Source organism: Pipistrellus hanaki (genome assembly GCF_964339955.1).
Source record: "Pipistrellus hanaki genome assembly, chromosome: 10".
Taxonomy (NCBI): domain Eukaryota; kingdom Metazoa; phylum Chordata; class Mammalia; order Chiroptera; family Vespertilionidae; genus Pipistrellus; species Pipistrellus hanaki.
The window spans coordinates 13,435,934-13,457,205 of record NC_140512.1 but is presented as its reverse complement, the minus strand read 5'-3'; the positions used below and the strand labels follow the sequence as shown (position 1 = coordinate 13,457,205).

Here is a 21,272-nt window from a genome sequence, read left to right as displayed (position 1 = left end):
GTTGACTTGCATTAAGTACTAACAACAAAAATATCTCAAAACAAACAAATGCTTCCTCTGTTTTAGTGAAAGATGCCAACATCTAGGGGTTTTGCCCCTTGGAAAAGGAGCGAAGCCAGTTCCCAGTGCCACCCCGACCTTAATTTCACGGTGGCCTAGTTGGCTGGGGGCTGGGGCTGCCCTGGAGGGAAACTGTTTACCCTGAGTTTGGAACAGAGACTGACACCCAAAGAACAAATTAAACAAGTACTACCAAGGGCTCAGTTTGCGTTTTCTTTCCCCGTTTTGCTTTAAACCTAAGAATGAAGGTTCAGCATGGGCAGCATCGCTCTCCCCGGAGACCGGAGGGCCCGTGTCTGCTGCAGGCGTAAGAGGAAACAAATGCTTCGCTGTGCACATGCCATCTCCTCTGTGGGCAGGTGGTCACCCAGTGACTCAGAAGTGACCACCCCGGGCACGTCACTCTGGAGGGCCCTGGAGCCATTGGTGCACAGGTGGTTGTAAAGGAACCCGCAGCAGGGAGATTGTTGTCTTTGTTCCTGTGCCCTTTGGGGCGGCCAGTCTTTCTGCCTTCAGGTTCAGTTGGAGAAGGCCACCTTTGAGCCCTCAGGCAGCAGGAAGTGGGGGTGGCCAGGGCTGCTTCTGAGCTCCCCTCCTCTGCACTCTGCAGATGTTAAACCTGTCAGTCACCTTTCAACGTTTATCTGTGGCAAATTGCAGAGGAGGTGTCTCTGAGAGGGAGGTGGCCAGGTGCAGTCCACACTGGGCCTGCGTTTCTGGAGAAGGCGCAGCAGAAGGCCAGGGCTTGGGCCCTGTGGGCACTGCTGGGCACTTCCCCTAGAAGGGTTTCCCATGATTTCTTTTTCTTGTGGACACCAACGAGAAGACAAGTAGGTGGCTCTTTGAACATGCTTTCCAGGTTTTTGCCGCTTCAGAGTCCTCCCCAAAGTCTCTCCTTATTTAGAAGAAAATAAGCTAACAATGTAAAAAAAAAAAAAAAAAAAGGATCAATGGGAGAAGGACGTTTTTTGCAGAGGCAGATTCTGGGATGAATGTGAATCGCTGTCTTCTGACATTTATGGCATTTATAGCATTGGTTTTCAGCTGGGAGGAATCTTAGCATCTCCATCAAAGGGAGGAGGCTAGTGAGGGTGGGGCCAGGGAGGATGGAGGTAGAGCAGGAAGACTGGGAAGTGGAGCTATTTCCAAATGTGAGGCGAGCTGCTGCCGAGAGGACTGTGAGCCTGACAGAGCGCCTCCTGCCCCGTGTCCGTGCAAAGGCAGGCCGGGTGACTGTTCTGCGGGGCGTCCAGTGCTGGAAGAAATTGCCAGTAAAATTCATTTCGCCTTTGGGATCCTTTGAAATCAAACACAGCGTTTTATAGCCTATCACTCTTTTTTCTTCATGCCATTTTCATTTTAGTGTATTGTGTACAATAAGAACATAACGTTTTCTTTTCTGAGGCTATTCATTCGTGTGGAAATGAGTAAATCTGGGAAGCTGTGGATTTTCATACTTCATTGGAAAATTTCCTTTCTTTGATGGATTTAAATTTAGTAGAGATATATTACAAATGGAGTTTTGAAACAGGAGAATTAAGGAAAGCAAAATTGGTCTTTTGCTTCCCTTTACCATATATCGGGACTTAGATTGTGTTTAGTGTGGTGCTGCTGGTCTAAATGTGTATTTTAACTGTCTTTGGGGATTATTAGAGATGGGCCTCATAAGTCACTTAGGTGATATGTTTTAATACAGTGCACAACTGAGTGAAAAGTAATAAAAAGATGCCTGTTGGTCAAAGGAAAAGAGATTGAATATGACCAAAAAATAAAAATAAAAATTGGATCACAAATGAGTGTCTTGTGAGCTCTAAATGACATCTGACTAGCAGTCTATAAGGAAGCTTCTTCAAATATCTTAAAAATAGTACCAGTAAACTTCAGGTAAGATGGTGGTGTCAGAGGCAGTGTAGTTTATGGATCTTCCCAAATGACCATATAAAAACAGACAGCTACTAGAGAACAAGATTGGAAAAATTGTGGAAAACATTTATAACAAAATGATAAGGAATTCACTTGCACCCCAAACAATGGGAACAAACCATCAAAAACCATAAGAAAGCTAGAGATGAGCATTTGTAAGGAAAAATAGAGCAAAGCATCAGGGTCTCCAATGGACCAAAGAAAAAGTCCAAAATAGCCTACAGGTGATCTTTGGAAGGCACAGGGCAAATTTGTCAATAGCAACTACAACTAGGAAGGGAGTGCAGGGAGTTCCTGGTAATATCTGAGAGACTGGGGTGATATAGCTTCTTTTTTTATATTGTTTAAAGTATTACAAATAGTAGTACATATGTCTCCCCCCCCCCCCCATTAATCTTCCCCCTATCCCTCAGCACATGTATGGGGTGGGGGTGAGAGATCAACCAAAGGACTTGTATGCATGCATATAAGCATAACCAATGGACACACGACACTGGGGGGTGGGATGGGGTGAGGGCATGTATGACATAGCTTCTTGAAAACCACCCTCCACTAGAGAAATGAGTGAAATAGAAATTAAGCAGGAAATGGATAAAAGACATAAGGACAGAAAAGGTACAAATAAATCTAATAGAGGGATAGAGCCTCAATAAGTTTTGAAAAGCAAGTTACTGTATATATATTCTTAGCACCACACAAGAAAACTGAAGAGGGATTTCTGTGATGATAGAAAGGCTATTTGAATAAAGCCTCCTTCTAAAAGTTCAGGAAAAGCTAATTTGATATAAAAAACAAAAAGTAATACCCTAGCTGGTTTGGCACAGTAGGTTCGATTCTGGTCAAGGGCACATGCCCATGTTGTGGGCTTGATCCCTGGTGGGGGCCATGCCGGAGGCAGCCAATCAATGATTCTCTCTCATCATTGATGTTTCTCTCTCTCCCCCATCTCCCTTTCTCTCTGAAATCAACAAAAATATATAAAATATAAAAATATAAAATAAAAAGTAACAGAAAAGTACAGAGATCAAATCTTATTCTAGATTATTATAAGATACAAAAGGGATAAGCAGAATAATATCCTTATTGACTTCCCATGTTATGTTTGCAATGGTGCTGCTTAGACTGTGCAGATAGTCATATCAAAGCTGGTCAGGCCAAAAACCATTACAAACTATCACCTACACTTCATTTTCAATTTATACAGAACAGAAAGTGTTTCTGAGCTGTGAATGATGATTTGTGTGGATGAGAATTATTAATGTGGATCTTAAGACATAGTGGCTACTTCACCTAGTAAGTGTCTCACTGAGTTTAAGAGCCAGTTGTATGAAAAGTCCTGAGCAACTCAACTAGAAGGTGGCGATTGGGTTTCCTGGATATACTCTTCTTACTCCCTACATTGTGTGGCCTATGAATTGACACGCAGACAAAGGAGAGAGCTAGTGAATGCTAGGAGGAAAAAAGATAAACTTCAACCATAATTTATCAGTAATGTGTAGAGATAAATACCTCAGAGGAAGTAAGGTCTGAGGAAATTACAGGAAATATTAAATCTATGATTCTGTTTACGGTAGAAATGCCGACCAACAAATTCCAGCTGTTTCTCTGTGGGTTATGGAAGTGTCACAGGTCTGTTTATAGTTAACTGCATTGTAGACTCCAGCCTGGGTCTTAAGGAATCTCTTTGGTTGGGTTTGGCTTTACTTAGATTTTTCTAAAGAGACATTTTTCTATTGGCAATGCATTTATGGACTGTAGCCCTGTACCAACTTTTTATTTCCATAACTTCTATTTTAATTTCTTCTGCCTCCTTGCCAACAGTTTGCCTCACCAGAAATGTTAGCATAGTTTTATTTATTTAGCATTTATGTAGCACTTACTAGTACAATGTACCTTTAAAGTATTAATACTTTAATTTTTCATGACAAGCTTAAGAGCTAGATGCTATTTTTTTAAACCAACTTGAAAAGCAGTCTCAAAGGACAAAGAATAATGAAGTGAATAAAACTAAAGACAATCAAAAGGCTAGGAGAAGAAATTTGGAATGCATATAGCTAGTAAAGGATTTGTATATAGGGTATTTCGACTCTGAGAAGGTACCTGTTGAGAAGGGTCTAAAGAAGACACTAGACATATGAAAAGATGATCAATGTCACTAATAATCAAATAAATGCAAATAACTATGACAGTGAGATATAAGTTCACATTTGTCAGAATGGCTATTATTAATAAATCAACCGACAATAAGTGTTGGCCCATATGTGTGCTGTTGGTGGTAATACAAACTGGTGTAGCCACTGTGGAAAGCAGTTTGGCATTATCTCCACAGATTGAAAATGGAACTAACCTTATGACCTAGTTATTCCACTTCTGGGAATTCATCTTAAAAACTGAAACACTATTATAAAAACATATATGCATCCCTATGTTCATTGTAGCATTATTTACAATACCCAAGGTTTAGAAGCAGCCCAAGTGTGCATCAGTAGATGAGTGGGTTAAAAGCTGTGGTATTTTTACACAATGGAATACTACTTGGCCATAAAAACGACTGAAATCTTACCCTTTGGGATACATGTTTGGCCCTGGAGACCATTATGCTAAGTGAAATAACCCTGCCAGGGAAAGATAAGTACCATTTGAATTCCACTCATAGGTGGAATCTAATGAATAAAATAAACTAGCAAATGAAATAGAAACAGATTCAGAGATAGAGAACAGATTGACATCTGTCAGAGGGGAGGAGGTTTGGGGCTGGGTGAAAAAGGTGAAGGGATTAAGCAAAAAAACCCAACATACAAACTTATAGACACAGATAACTGATTATCAGAGGAAAATGAGGGTAGGGGAAGCAGAAGAGGATATAGGGAGGATAAATGAGAATGGAAGGAATCTTGGTTTGTGTGGTGAACAAACAACACAATATATAGATTATGTATTATAGAATTGTGCATATTTTCTTTTCAATGACTGTTAAATATATATATATATATATATATATATATATATATATATATATATATATAATACACACACACACACACACACACACATGCACTTTTATTGATTTCAGAGAGGGAGAGGAAGAGAGACAGAAACATCAATGATGAGAGAGAATCATGGATAAGCTGCCTCTTGTACATCCTTCCTTGGGGATCAAGCCTGAAATTGGGCATGTGCCTGACCTGGAATCGAACTGTGACCTCCTGGTTCAGAGGTCAAAGCTCAACCACAAGCCATACCATCCAGGCTCGAATTATTTTTTGAGTTTGGAGGCTCTAGCTTTGAGGAACACTAAACTGGATCTAGGGACACCCTACTTGTCTTATCTTTCAGATTGTGTTTCCCTGTGGTTTAGATCAGCTTTTTATAATTTTTTAGCAGAATTTTTGTGGCTAATAAAACATGCGCTTAATAACTTTTTTCTTTTTTGCACAGATAAAGGAAAGGATTCTACATCAGATTAGATCAAGAGATAGATTTTCAGTAGGAAATGACGGAGATATCCTCTGGGAGGAGTGGAATGCAGACATGCTCTGTCTCCGAGTTTAAGGCATCTATGAGCAATTCCACACCCACACCCACACAAACACACAAACAGTGGTCACACTGCGTCTCCAGAAGCTGCCTCTCTCCCGTCTCATTTCCAAAGTGCATCCACTGTTTTCCATAACATAAAATAAATCCCTCTCTTTTGCCCAGTGGTGAAAAGCTTATATAAATACTAAAACTTCAACTATCCCCTTGAGCTTTCTCTTGGCAAGCCTGCAGCTATGGGTTTGTTTGGTTATTGACATATGTTTTCTGTGTAGATCTTCCAGGCCACTTGGGTGAGCCCAGTGGTGATAAATGCACTTGTCTGGAAAATTTAGCAGACTAATCATTATAACACTCTGTTTATGAAAGCTTAAATAATTAACACTCTGAGTGAAAAGGCTCTATATTTGAAGTATCTCTTTTATTCTTTCAACATACATCATTTTGGTGATATATAATTATATAAATCTTTGAAAGTCTTAGCCAGGAGATGACTTTAACAGTCATTGAAAAGAAAATATGGATGTGAAGGATTGGTTAATGCAAGACATTTAATCTTGCATTGCGGTGTTCCCATGAAGGAATATTTTTCAGTATTTGGGAGTGACATATTTTATTGTGTGCTAACTAGGGATAATTAACATTACTAATTTATAATTAAAAATTTATAATGAAAAAATATTTCTCATAATGAGGAGGCATTATATTTTCAGACAATAGCCAAGACGTTCTGTAGCTGGTTGTAGAATAAGTGGATGCATGAATAGGATTAACTATATTCCTAAAATGTAGTATTACCTACACAAAACATTATCAGATTCTTACTTATATGGAAATGTTAATGTAAAATAATAGTGTAAATTATTTGATATGAATATATAAACATTATAGTTTGTGTAGTAGTCTATCTTTTCGAGAATACATTAATTCAAAGTTTTTTTTTCTTTCTTTGTATCTACTAGAAGACAATCAGAAAACTGTCCTCAAAGTTTTGATAGTGTTTTTACACTTTTTCTATAGTGGAAGAAGTCCACTTCTCTGATATAATTTTCCATGGAATCTGTAGATCTGAGATGAATTATAGCTATGTATAAGAGAGTTGAGTAGAAGTCTTTGAATACCAAACATTTCTACTCTATTTGCACTAGTGAAGTAATTTACTTGCTGCCAGTAATCTACCTTAGCTAATGCTTTTAATGCTTTTCACCTCGATTGTTACTTTAAAAATAATTTGCTATTTTAACAATTAGCAATTCTAAAGTTTTTCATATACTGTATATAAACTATGAATGTTTTTGAGGATCCAAGAGTCTGCTCTGTCTTAAAAGAGAATAAATATAAAACAGTAAATTTCATTAATGAATTAGGTTCCCTTTCCTCCCTTATAGAGAAAATGAAGACAATCAAATAAGCATTTATACCTATGAACTTCCGTTTTAAGTTATACTAAAAACAAAACAAAGGTAAAGGACTTTAATGAATTCATTTGGATAACCTGAGATATCAGTTTTTATAAGTAATGTATAACTTTGTTCTGATTAGTAAGTCACAATATGGACAAATAATTAAGATTATTTTTAGTAATGGCTATTAAGTCTGATGCACTTGTAATGTAATGGTGATAAAACATGTTTTAAAACAACCACAATAGTTTATTTTTTGTTTAGAGGAGTAATATAATATATCAATGTCTATGCCTGAGACCTGTTACTTTGCCCAATAATATGATATTCTCAAAATGATAGCCCCAGGCCACCTCCTCCACACCCCTAACAGGAATTGAGCCTGAAATTCAGGCCTGCGCCCTAACTGGGAATCAAACTATGATCTTCTGGTTTATAGGTTGATGCTCTGGATGGACGCCTTCTTTAGAGTATAAAAATGCATCTTTTTTGGTCTCTTTCTAGGTTTGAAGAAGAAATGACCAGCAAGTGGTTACATCTCTTTGAAGGCAGTAAGGTCCCCTATGGCCCAATAAACAATATGAAGAATGTATTTGCAGAACCTCAGGTTTGATTTTTGAATTTTTTATTACACCACAATTAAAACAAAAATTTGCTTTTGTTTTCTATCCAGATTGATTCATATAAATATAAATTAGTCATTAGTCTTACACTTTAATCATATAACTTGATATTTTATTGTTATGTTAAACTATGGGTATGAAATAGAAAGAATTAGAATTTAAAATGAGCTGTCTACAATCATACTTTTATGTTTACCAGATTGAACATATTTCTTCAGCCACCACTACATAAAATTTCCAAGGTCAGGGCATTTTTCCCTTGAAAAATAGAAATATAGACCACTGAGATGTTGGGGTCAGACATTCAGAAAACATCCTCTGTAAAAAGAAATATGAGAACTTTCACAGTTACAGCCTATTTCTCATAATATGGGTCTCTTAAAGTGTACAAAGCAAGGCATAGTTAATTATGCAAATTAGAGGCTTTTATATGCTTTGATTAATGTGTGTTATTCATGAAGAATAAATTGTACTTGAATAGAGATTTGTGCTCTACCTTGATACAGGCTCTTTAGTGGGGCCAAGGAAAAAGGGTCAACTGAAAAACAACACAGTTCTTTCATAATATTGTTTAAATAGTTATTTTTAGATAGTGTCAAAATAATGTTTTTATTTTAATCAATATCATGGCAAGCAATTTATAATTTCTGAGATTCATATATTAATCCCAAAAGCTAGAACTCCATTTCTCTGGGAAGGTTTCACTGTGATTATTTTTACACCTTATCAGTTTTCAAAGTTTTGAATTTCTAGATTTAAAAAAATTCTTTTGATTTATATAGTGGCAGATATTCTTTGAAAATGGAATACACTTTTTAAGCTAAGAGAACTTAGTTGAAAACTGACCTAACCCTTTACTTTGGTACCGTTATCTTACATAAATATATATATATATATATATATATATATATATATATATATATATATATATATATTTAAAAGAAAATGTAATGATTTAATTCAATGTTTACAATATTTACTGAAGAAAAAAAGTGAATGAATTCAGGAATTCTGTTCTGTGCTACTTTTCAGCTAAGACTGTGAATACGGCAAAGCTTTGTCTATAATAAAATAACGAATGGTCAATAAGTATTTGAAATGAAAGAGCCCACTTGATACTCACTGAGTTTATGGGAAAGGGTCCCCACCATCAGCAGATTAATTCCTTGTGATTCCTTGTGGTGAGGTAGCGGTGCACACACTCTAAAAGTGGTAGACCAGACACCCCATCTTCTTACTTCATAATCTTGAATAAAAGGCAAATCTTTGGCTTTATGCTGTTCTGAGGGGAGGCGGGGAGGGAAGGAAAGGGGAAGCGGGGGAAGATGGTTGGTTTTTATTGTCACTTTTCTGCTTAAAACTGATACAAAGCTGTGTAGGGCTTTACATTTAAACTCATTTGGAGAATATATTTCTCCAGAGATAATTCCTGAGAGTTTTTCAGCAGTTTTGTTGCTCCACTTGTATTTAATCAGGGGTAAAGTAATTAAAGAAAAGAATGTTACCATAAAAAAAAATCATTAGATATAGTCTACCAATACTTATTTTTAAGGCTTTGTTGAAAAAGGATACACCCATCACCTTAAAATTGTTCATTTTATGGGCTGGTTCAAATTGAATATAGGATAATTAGAATTTTCATTCTCAATTTTCCCTTGTAGTTAAGTTTAATTATTTCAACTTTTTGACCTGTAAGAAATTTCTATTATTGGTCTATGGTATGTTTCCAGTACTTAGCTCATTTCCTAAACAGAGAAGGTTGAAATTATCTAAGCCAGGATACCAACTTTTCCTTCTACCCCCAAAGGCTCTTAAAACTGCCTTCTTACACACCAAAAAATAAATTTTATTGCTACAATCCTAACCTCAAAAATTCTTAATCACACTGATTGTTAATAATTTTATTCTAGTTGCAAAATTAGAGTTGGTCTCTTATACATACTGTATTTTCCGGCGTATAAGACGACCCACTAATTTTTACAGTTAAAACATAGGTTTAGGCCTATATTTGCTGTATAAGACTACCCCCCACTTCCGAGGCAATACCAGTTCTTTTTTTAATTAAATTTTTAATGAATGACCCCTGATTTTCGGTTGACTTTTTTTCGTTTCAAAAGTCGTCTTATATGCCGGAAAATGCGGTAATTTTATTATTCTATGGAATTTAAATGCTAAATTGTGTGTATAAAATTTATCTGTATTTTTAATAAGACTAGAGAGTAATGTAGTATTATTACATTTAAAAAATAACGAAAGGCAACTGTGACAATTGTTAATTGGACTTTTTTGCACAAGAGGCAAGGACATTGTCCTTCGCCTGTGCTTAGAGATATTTGGCTCAGTTAGAAAGAAGTGCATATAATTTTGAATTTTGAAGGAATGTAGACCGTGAAAAAAAAAATCAGTGTTTTTCTTAATTTGCGTAAAATAACTGATTTTACACACATTTAAACAGGGCATCTAAAAGTAACTATTTTGATAGTTTATTCAAGAAACCTTTATTGTTGTTAATGTACCACGCTCAAGATATTTAGTATGAATTTGGTAATTTTCTTCCTTTCTGAAAAATAAATGCAAAATGGACTTCACTAGCAAGTACTCGATAAATATCTGTTGATGCATGAATCAGCAAATGAATGAGTTGATTCTCTGCAAAGTATAGATTTTTCGGAATAATCCAGGGACTGACAAGCTCTATCTATGGGCCTGCTGAAAAGCCTTTGGTTGAAAAGCTCAGGGACTAAGCATAACCTAATGGTTGAGACCATGGAGTTCACATTGATGGGCAGTTTTATAAACTTCTAGGCTTCTGCTTCCTCGGCTGGACAGTGGTGAAACGGGACCTCTCCTTGATGGTTGGAAATGGTGAATGAGATCCTGTTGAGGAAGGACACACAGAAGGGACTGCCAGGTGTAAATGTTCAGGGAACAGTAGGAGCTCTGGTTTTGATGGCGCCATTTGTGGTTAGCTTTTTTTTGTTAAAAAACACATTCTTTTACTTACTTTCATTGATGGGTAGAGGAACACTCAGTGTACCTGTGGAGATGGAGATCATTTGCTTCAAATTGAGCTCTACCTAATATCCTTAAAAAAAGAAAAGAAAAGAAAGAAAAGCATCAGCACACTCTATGCCAAGAAGTTCTCAACCACTCACTTTCTGATGATTGAGAATCCTTTTATTTCTCACTTTCCGTGAAAGTATAATTTCCGTTTAAGGTGTCCTCCCTTGTTTTCCCCCCGATGAGCTGTGGAGGTTCTTGGCCCTGGGTGCCTGGAGCTGGCCGCTTCTGTTCAGATGGGGGGCGGTGCCTGGGGCCCAGCTCTCCTGTGTGCTGTGCCAGCACAGCTGCCGCTCCCATTGAAAACTGACTTGGGTGAAGTACAAGGCCTGGAACATGGTGCAGAACTTTGATGAGACTTTGATGAGGTGAAAGGGGGTATGTTAACCAAACACACATACACACACACAGATACACACAGACACACGCACAAAGGTTTTGAAGCATCACCAAGTAGGAGAGCGTTTTCTGTGGCTGTACTTATCAGGTGAACCATTTACATTTTGTTTGTGGTTTACATTTTCATCTTGGTAGACAACAAAAATTCACTGGATGGTAGAAACTATTTTTAACCTAAATAATTTCATTATTGTGTAGTGTTTAGAGAAATCTTTTTTTTTTTTTTTTTTTTTTTACTACTTTACCTAAACAGCAGATGAGTTTTCTTTCTTTGATAGATACAAGGTTCTCTACCTTCTCTCTCTGATTATATGCCACAGAACTTTGCACAGTTAAAAGGATGCTACAGGGTCCACTGATGAGTTAATCAGGAATACTATGGGGGTGGGAGTTGGTCTATATTTACTGATAATTTTTTATCCAAAAGCTTTTTATTATTGGTAGTGTTTTTGTCCCTAAATGATAAATTGTAGAAAATTATTTGCATTATAGAAGTATTAGAGGCCTGGTGCACGAAATTTGTGCATGGGGCGAGGAGTCCCTCAGCCTAACCTGTAACCTCTCACAATCTGGGACCCCTTAGGGGATGTCCAATTTCAGGGATTGGACCTAAACCGGCAGTCAGACATCCCCCTCACAATCAGGGACCTCTGGCTCCTAACCACTCACCTGCCTGCCTGCCTGATTATGCTTAGCCACTCTGCCTACCTGTCTCATTGCCCCTAACCACTTGCCTGCCTGCCTGAATGCCCCAAACCAATCTACCTGCTTGCCTCATTGCCCCTAACCTCCTCTGCCTGCCTGCCAAATCACCCCTAACTGCTCGCCTGCCTGATCGCCCCTAACCACCTCTGCCCACCTGCCTGATCATTTCTAACCACTTGCCTGCCTGCCTGATCATCCCTAACCATTCTGCCTTCCTGTCTGATTGCCCAACTATCCTGCCTGCCTGCCTGATCGCCCCTAACCACTCTGCCTGCCTGCCTTCCTAATTGCTCCTAACCGCCTCCGCCTTGGCCCCTGCCACCCTGACTTCATCTGGAAGGACATCTGGAATGATGTCCAGAAGGTCATTTGGCTGTCCGGTCTAATTAGCATATTATGCTTTTATTATTATAGATAATATAGATTATCTGCATATAGATTTTAATAGTTGTTTTTCCAAGTGCTTTCTTAAAATATATTTTTAATCAGGCCAAGATTGTGTAGTACATTAAAGGAATTCTTAAAAAGCTTAAAAACTTATTAGATGACCTCAGTATGGTCCCATTTAACATACCCCTGGGAACATGTGCATGAAATACATTGTGGTTTGAGGTTTTCCAACCCAAATAAACTTAAAAAGAAAATGCAGCTTTTAATAGAAACTATTCAAATTCCTGCAAAAAATAGGTATGGATTTCACCACTGAAAGGGTTTAAAAGCTTCATTATCAACCATGAGAATCTATACAGAATGCTTTTTGTATTTTGCTTAAGACTGCATGTTTGGCGATCTTAGTGTATTACTGTCTTTCAATGAACTGTTCAATTAATATGTATATATATTTATTTAATATATCCATGGCTAAACCTCTGATTCACATTATTTCTTCTTGATGCTGTGACCTCTGGTTGGGCAAACGGTGTCACAAAACGGGTGTTACTTAACAGAGCCTTCCCCTTTGTACCACACACGTTGAACGCATCAGGTGTAAGACATCACCCTGAAGCATCACTTCTGAGAACTATTGGGAGGGAAATATCAGAACTGAAACATCACAGCTGGCCCTGATCTTAACGAGTGCCAAACACCTGCAGGCTCTAAAAGGATACCAAAACAAAACCCCACCCTGTGGCAGCGCGCCAGCCCCTAACAACCCTTCCTGAGCTTTGCATCACCATCGGAATTAATTTAACAATTTCTACAGAAATCTTATTCTTTCTGTCCCAGAAGGCCATGACAATTTCTTTAGCAAATCTTTTGTATGGATAAATATGTCATAGAAACAAACAGAGGGAAGTATTGAAACATTTGATAGCTTAAAATTATCTCTTCTTTTCACAAAATAATTTGTGGAAACCTGTGAAGTTGGAGGTTTTATTAATCTCTAGGCTAGCTCATATCCCCTAAGTGATTTTGTTTTAGCACATTTTGGCAAAATATCTGAGCATCTGGGGGGAAAAATCCTTCAATATATGTGCTTTAGGCACCCCTATTAAGCTTTTTCTAACACACACACACACACACACACACACACACACACACACACACCCCTCTGATGTGTTTTAAAGATTACCATTTCATTGACATTAGTTGATATTTACTAAAATGCAGTTGCATAGCCCTGGGACAGTTATAAACAAAATCGTATCCTTGTCTCTGTGCTGTTGGGAAATGCATACATGCAGTGCTCTCTCTGCAATGTAAAGCAGTGGATTAAGACCTGAGGTAAAACAGTATCTGAAAGTAATTCATAGTAGACAAAGGAGACGCAAAATAAGTTTCATGTTTATCTCTGAATACACATGCTGCATTTTAGATGATGAACAAACTCAGATACATTACATATGTCTGTTTTATGATACCTGGGTATAAACTTCAGTGATTAAATGAAAAATTGAAAGTTTATGCTTCAATTTTATGTTAAAATACAAGATAGTACGCAATAATATTTAATTGTACTTTGTTGAGTTGAGAAGAATCTAAATGCAAAACACCATTGGCCCACATTGAAGGGTCATGGATTCGATTCTTGGTCAAGGGCATGTACCTGGGTGGCAGGTCGATTCCTGGCCCTTAGGCATGAGTGGGAGGCAACCAATCGATGTGTCTCTCTCATATTGATGTCCCCCCTCCTTACTCTCTTTATTTCTATTCCTTCCTTCCACTCTCTCTAAAAGTCAATGGGAAAAATATTCTCAGATGGAAATTATCAAAAACCAACCAACCAAAAAAACAAAAAACATCTTATGTGTTACTATGTAAGAGAAAACTCATTGAAATGTCACATAAAATTATTGTTATTCTATGTTCATTTTTTTTATATATCCAAGAAATTTGGATGCGCCAATTTCTTTGAACTGTGATCTATATACACATACATATGTGTATATGTATTTAGATATTTGGAAATCCAACTGGAATGCCTAGAGCATTTCTTAAATGACATTGATGGAAATAAGTTTGTAGAATTTATGTTAAATTAAAAAAATCCCTCCTTCCCTTTTCATAAAAACATAAAGGGCATGGTTCAGGACAAAGGAAACCATAATCACTTATTCGTTTTTTCATTCACTCTTCTAGTAATTGAAGAGCTACCCTATAGTGCTTTTGATGAAGTCATATATAAACTATATGGTAGAAAGGGAGAAATAATAGGCACAAACAGCATTAAATGAATTAACAAAAGCTTAACATCTAACAAAATGACTTTAAACTTACCACAGAACTATTTATCCTTTTAAATGCTTATTGTAATTACTTTACTGTACTAGTAATAAATTCCTTCTCAATGATTCAGAGGAATTTAATGGAGGGTTTCAAGTTTTACTATTCACTGATTTTTTAAACTTATTTTTGATCTGGGATCATCTGAAAATTTTGTTTATTTTTTGTTTGTTCCTTTTTATAAAGTGTTTCTCTGTATCTATTTATTTCTTTTAAGCGCAGCTTAATCATCAAACACAATACATACATTTCATATTTTTCTAACGTTTTCAAAGTATTTCAGAGTAGAGATACAAAGTATGATCATTGACTTTTCCTAAATCATGAACTTTCAAACCAAAGACCTAATATATATTTTTATAGATAAAAAATGAAAACCAAGAAAGTGTAACCTCAGGGAAGTAAAAAATCAGATCCTCATGCCATTTTCCATAGTGGCTGTATCAGTTTCATTCCCATCGACAACACAAGGCTTTCCTTTTCTCCACATCCTCACCAGCACTTGTCTGATCTTTTTGGTAATACACATCCTGGCAGGTGTGAGGTGATATCTCATTGTGGTTTTGATTCAGCAATTAAAAATGGACCCGGAATTTGCAATTTATCTTCTTTATATTTGTCTGTTGTACTTTAGGTTCATACTAAGAAATTTAAGGATATGACTATTTTCACTTACAATTTCTTTTAAAAATTTTATAATTTGACTTACATTCAGGTGTGTGATCCATTTTGAGTTCATTTGTGCATGTTTGGGCATGGTGTGAGGTGGAGAATCCCACCTATGATTTTGCATGTGGATGTATCATGATGTCCTTGCATCATTTGTTGAAAAGACTATTCTTTTCCCATTGAATTTTCTTAGTACTTTATGATAAAAATCATTTGACCATTAATGTAAGTGTTAATTTTTAGAACTTTTATTACATAGGAGTGTCTTACTTTCACATTTGTATATATTTATCAAACTTTTAAATGTTGATTTTAATTTTATTTGTAAAATAAAAAAACATACTTTGTATAATTTCAGCTTCTTCGAATTTATTTAAACTGTATTATGGCCTAACACAGGATCTATTCTGCTGAATGTTCCAGGTGTTCTTCAGAAGAATGTGTATTTTTTGGCATATTTCATAGATGCCCGTTAGGTCTTATTTGTGTATTCCATTGTTAACGCTTGAATTTCCTTGTTGATCTACTAACTGATCATAGTACCCCTTACTTAAAGTTTGATATTGGAGCCTGCAACTACTGTGTTGAATTGTGTATCTCTCCTGTCAATCAGTTTTTGCTTCATGTAGTTTGAGCTCTGTTGTTATGTGCATATATGCTTATTGTTGTTATATCTTCCTGATAGATTGTCCCTATTATTATCACGAAATGTACCTTTTTGCTTCTAGTAACATTTTTTTTGTTTTAATATATATTTTTTGATATTAGTTATAGCTGCCCCCTTCTCTGTTATGGTTGCTGTTTGCATTGTACATCTTTTTCTATCCTTTTTTTTTTAAAAAATATATATTTTATTGATTTTTTTCAGAGAGGAAGGGAGAGAGATAGAGAGCTAGAAACGTCGATGAGAGAGAAACATTGACCAGCTGCCTCCTGCACACCCCCTACCGGGGATGTGCCCGCAACCAATGTACATGCCCTTGACTGGAATCGAACCTGGGACCTTTCAGTCTGTAGACCGACACTCTACTGCTGAGCCAAACTGGTTTTGGCTATCCTTTTATTTTCAACCTATTTGCATGTTTGAATCTAAAGTACCTCTCTCTCTCTTTAGTTATTTACTTACTAGTTTTTTTGGGCGTGAAGTATACAACTTAATTCATCAAAATTGACTTCACTCGTATACTGACTTAGTTACAGTGAAATATGAAAACTTTGCTCCTATATAGTTCCTTTTATCAATATACTGAGTTTACAATATATATCTATGTATATTGTAAACTCAGCAATCCACTGTTGTAATTATTACTCTATATGATATGTTATATAATATTAAGTATTTCCAGGAAGCTGATAGAAGAAATGAGATTAAGCCTATATTTATGAATTTTTATATTAATTTTATTTATGCTGTCTTTTCTTAATTTTCTCCAATGGTTTTGGGTTATAGAACTGAGTTTCTCTGATGTCCTTTCCTTATTCCAATAGAGCTTTTTGCTTTATCTACTTCCCTGTGCTATTATTGACAAAGATAGGCCCTATATGTGATAGACCCAAAAGTACACTTATATACCTATTCTTTATTGCTATAACTTTTTAAATCAGTCAAGAAAGAAGTATGCAATTATACTTTTAAAAATAATTGCCTACATAATTATTTTATTGATATTCTTTCTGTATTCTGTGTGTGGATTTGTAGTGCTTTATGGTATCATTTTCTTTCAGCCTAAAGAATTTTCTTTTCTATTCATTCAAATATAAGTCTGCTACTTAAAAAATTACCTGCTTTGGTTTATCTTTAGTTTAGCTTTATTTGTGAAAGATAGTTTTGCTGGATACAATATTTGGTAGTTTGGTAGTTTTTTACTTTCAGCATCTTGAATATGTTGCTCCACTGCCTTCTGACTTTCATGGTGTGTGATGAAAAGTTAAATATTAATCTTATTGATTAATTTTTATTTTGTTCCTTTCAGGATTTCCTCTTTGTCTTTAAACATTGAATATGGTGTGTCTGGGTATGTGTGGATCTCTTTATATTTATTCCTTGAGTTTCTTGGATGTGTAGAGGAATGCTTTCATGAAATTTTCAAAGCTTTTAGCCATTTAAAAAATATTTTCATCCCTTCCTCATATACCTTTTTGGTACTCCTATTATTTGTATGTTGGTATGCTTAATAGTGTCTCACATTTCTCCAAGACTGTTCATTTTTCTTCATTTTTCCCCTCTGTTATAGGCTTGCGTAATCTCTGTTATCTATCTTTGAATTTTCTGGTTCTTTCAGTTCAAATATATGGCTGTGCCTCTCCAGTCAATTTTTCATTTCAGTTATTGTACTTTTAGTACAGTAACAGAATTTTCATTTGGTTCCTTTTAATAATTTGAATATTTCTATCTCTTTATTGATATTATTTCTTTGATGAGACATTGTCCTCATATCTTCTTTTAATTCTTTAAGCATGGTTTCCTTTTGTTCTTTGAATGTATTTATGATAGCTGCTTTGAAGTTCTTTTCTTCTAAGTTCACCATATGGGCCTCTTCAAAGGCAGTTTCCATTGCCAGCTTTTTCTTTCTATTTATTGGACACACTTGACTATTTCTTTGCATGTCTCATAATTTTTTGTTGATGTCTAGACAATTTAGATCTAGAAGTTGTTTAGACCCAGGGGTTGTTTCACTTGTTTTTTACTAAGTCAAACATCAGTGATTTGGCTGCATCAATTCTGTGAAGTCTATTTTCCCTGTAACGTATAGCCTCTGACCTCCCCGCTCAGATTATGTCCATTTATTTTTTTAATCTAATTTAGGGGTCACTTTTGGCTTGGCATAAGCCACTTATTGTTCAAAGGTTGCTTTTGGCCAGTTAGATTTTTGTTCTTCATAGTAGGATGAGTGTGATTTGGAGGTTGCTATCACAGTACAGGAGCTTACTTTTCACCCCTACTTTCAGCCAGGGACTATTAGCTTGGAGATTCCCTCTAAGGGACACAATGTGGTACCTGCACACAATTGCCCAGACTTTCAGGGATAATTGTGATTTTATTTTTAAGTATAGCTTCTGAGGCATTTCGCTTGGGTCTGAATAGCTTACTATTAAGTCAATGTTTGTTCAGAGACTATTGGGCATTGGTGGTGATCCATTCAACTTCTGACCCCTCTCCCCTTTCAAGGAAATCAGGGTGTGGGATATGTCCACACTTTTCTTTGAGTGCTATGCATTCCCTTTCTCATTCCTTGCTTCTGGCACTTTTTTTCCTGTCTGTACCTGTCTTAGTTTGTTCAGAATGCTATAACAAAAATACTATAGACTGGATGACTAATAAACAACAGCAATGTATTGGTCAAATTTCTGGAGGCTGGGAAAATCCAAGATCAAGGCACTGGCAGATTCAGTGTCTGATGAAGGCCCACTTTCTGGTTCATTGGTGGACATTTATTTTGCTCTGTCCTCTCATGGTGAAAGGGGTAAAGGACCTCTATTATAAGAGTGTAAGTTCCATTCATGAAGGCTTTGCTCACAGATTTTGGTCACTTCTCTAAGACTACCCCTCTGAATACATCATGTTGGAGGACCCGGTTTCAACAAATGAGAATTTGGGGGTGGAAGGGCAAAAACACACTTCTTGGTTTTCTATGTAAGTTCAGATTAGGGTTATAGCATTCTTTTAAAGGTAAATTTAATATTTATATGGTGGTTTTGAATTCTGTTCTTCCCTAATCTACTTGTTGCTATTTAGTTTTGAATCCTTGAGTAACTGCTCTAGGTATTCTGTCTAGGTTCTATAGCCACATTCAGTGGGATATGTATAGGGTACATTTATTGCTCCGAAGTATCTGAACTCAAATGTTTCTATTTTAAAGAAAAGTTTCTTGATATTTAAAAAAAAAAAAAGTCTTCATTTTTCTTGAAGAGAAGTCTGAAATAGTTGTTAGTTGAAGAGCTCAAAAAGTTTATATATTTTATAGGTACTTATTTATGCAAATTAGAACTTTCATGTAATAACTAGTTGGAAACAAAATATAAAAATAAATTGACTTAAGAAGTTAATAAATAATGAACTATAAATTTAAAACCCTAATTTTTATGTTGCTTGTGGGGTAAGCAAATGTTATATTTTGAACATTTATATTAATATATTTATACCAATACACTTTTAAATGCTTTATGTATTGGGGGTTTGTTTACTTTTTTAATTAAAATAAAGGCTTTCCTGATAAAAAGGGGAAAAAGTGTAAAGTGTAAATAGGGCAGTCCTCTATAGAACATGAAAAATAAAATGTTAAATTTCAGGGTTCCATAATTTAAAAACAATGCTTACAAAAAATCAGAGGATTCTTATATGCCATTGCTTTTATTTTCTCACAACTCAAATTTATTGATTAAAATAATTCTCCCTTTGCTGTTTTGGGGACATGAAACCCTGAGTAGTATGACGCCTGAGCTGTTGTTGATATTTCTGCATCACAGCTGAGGTTTTGATGCCTGAGGAACACTAAGTCAGCCTCACACTCAATCAAGTGTTCAGATCTTCTCCTCACAATTGTAGTTGATCCCTTGTCAGAATTTAAATTAAAGATAATTTAAATTCATTTTTTTCTTTACCAAACAGATTTTTGCTAATTTATAAAATGTAATTAAAACGTTACCAGAATGCAGTTACTCTTGGAAATACTTCTCTACAGATTCTCATTTTTGAAAAATAGATATGTCTCATTTAACTTTTATGAAAAATGGTTAAATTTTCAAAATTGATTTCAGATGCTCTCCAATTTCTTAGTGTTCCACTGTAGTGTCACTAATTGTTGTAAGCTCTTTTATATCATTGGGCAGTTGTTCTCAAACAGGATGTGCACTAAATTCACCTAGGGAACTTTCCCAAATCATGGATCCCAGAGCTCCAGCGTCAGGGATTTTGATTGCATAGGCCTAGAATAGATTTAGGGATATTTAGATGATTCCCCAAGAAAGGGAGTGTTGTAGCTATGAATATGGTCTTTATAGTTGAAAAGTTGAACTTTTACTTGGGCTCTGCCATTTAAAAATGTTCTAATTATTAACTTGACCCTCTATAAGTTCCTTAATACCATAAAAGGATACCCTGGCAAATGGATATAACATATTCTAAATTTTTTTGGCAAGAAATATTTTGCTCTTCTTGCCAAGAAATAATTTGGTATCTGTGATTATTAATTAATCTCATGTTTGCTTTGAGCCAACCAAGTACAGTAATTCTTTCTCTCCTAGAACACCATTATGAACGTAATTGACACTCATAAAATAGATTATGAGTGAATTCTGAATCTTTAACTATATTTTACTATGTGAAATAAATCAGGAAAAAAGGCGGCATATTATATAATTTCATTTATAAAATATTCTAATAGAAGCAGAAATATAGTTAGAGATAGATGAGTAATTGATAGTGTTTAAGAGTGTGGGTAGAGATTGAATATAAAGGGTCTGCACAAGAGAATTTGGAGGGTGATTAATCTGTTCTATACGGTATTGTAGCAGTGAAAAGAGAACTTAGCCGAAACTGGTTTGGCTCAGTGGATAGAGCATCAGCCTGCAGACTGGAAGGTCCTGGGTTCAATTCCAGTCAAGGGCATATACCTTGGTTGCGGGCACTTCCCCAGTGCGGGGTGTGCAAGAGGCAGCTGAATCAATGTTTCTCTCTCATCAATGTTTCTAACTCTCTATCCCTCTCTCTTCCTCTCTGTAAAAAAATCAATAAAATATATTTTAAAGAAAAGAAAAGAAAAGAGAACTTAATTCATTTGTCAAAACCATACAACTCTATACTGTAAAGAATATTTAAATTAAGAAAAAAATCAACCAAAATGTCAAGAAACCCCAAGATATTTGGACTGTCACAAATGAATGGTATATTATACTGAAAAAAATAGGGAAGAAAGGAACTGACCTAACTAACTTTGGGAAATGTTTATTTTTATCAGATATGATAAGCTAAAGACACAAATTAGCACATAGAAATAATGTATTCTAATTGGTAAACCTGTTTTTCAAATGAATTTGGGTTTGGAATTCTGAAACTACATTGCATGGGAGATGGTGCTATATTATAAATATCCTGTTTTCATTAAACATTCACCCACTAATTTAAGTCTTCACTTGTGGATTTTGTCTACAGCAATTACTACTATGATAG

At 35.7% G+C, this 21,272-nt stretch overlaps 1 protein-coding gene across 3 annotated transcripts in view; it reads left to right on the top strand.

Moving 5' to 3' along the window:
• SUGCT (succinyl-CoA:glutarate-CoA transferase) overlaps positions 1–21,272 on the top strand; it is a 424,567-nt gene that overhangs the window by 149,766 nt on the left and 253,529 nt on the right. For all 3 annotated transcript variants that reach the window (XM_084896420.1, XM_084896422.1, XM_084896421.1), the window contains exon 12: positions 7,428–7,530. In XM_084896420.1, the coding sequence (XP_084752546.1) occupies positions 7,428–7,530 (103 nt within the window). The remainder of the gene's footprint in view (positions 1–7,427; positions 7,531–21,272) is intronic.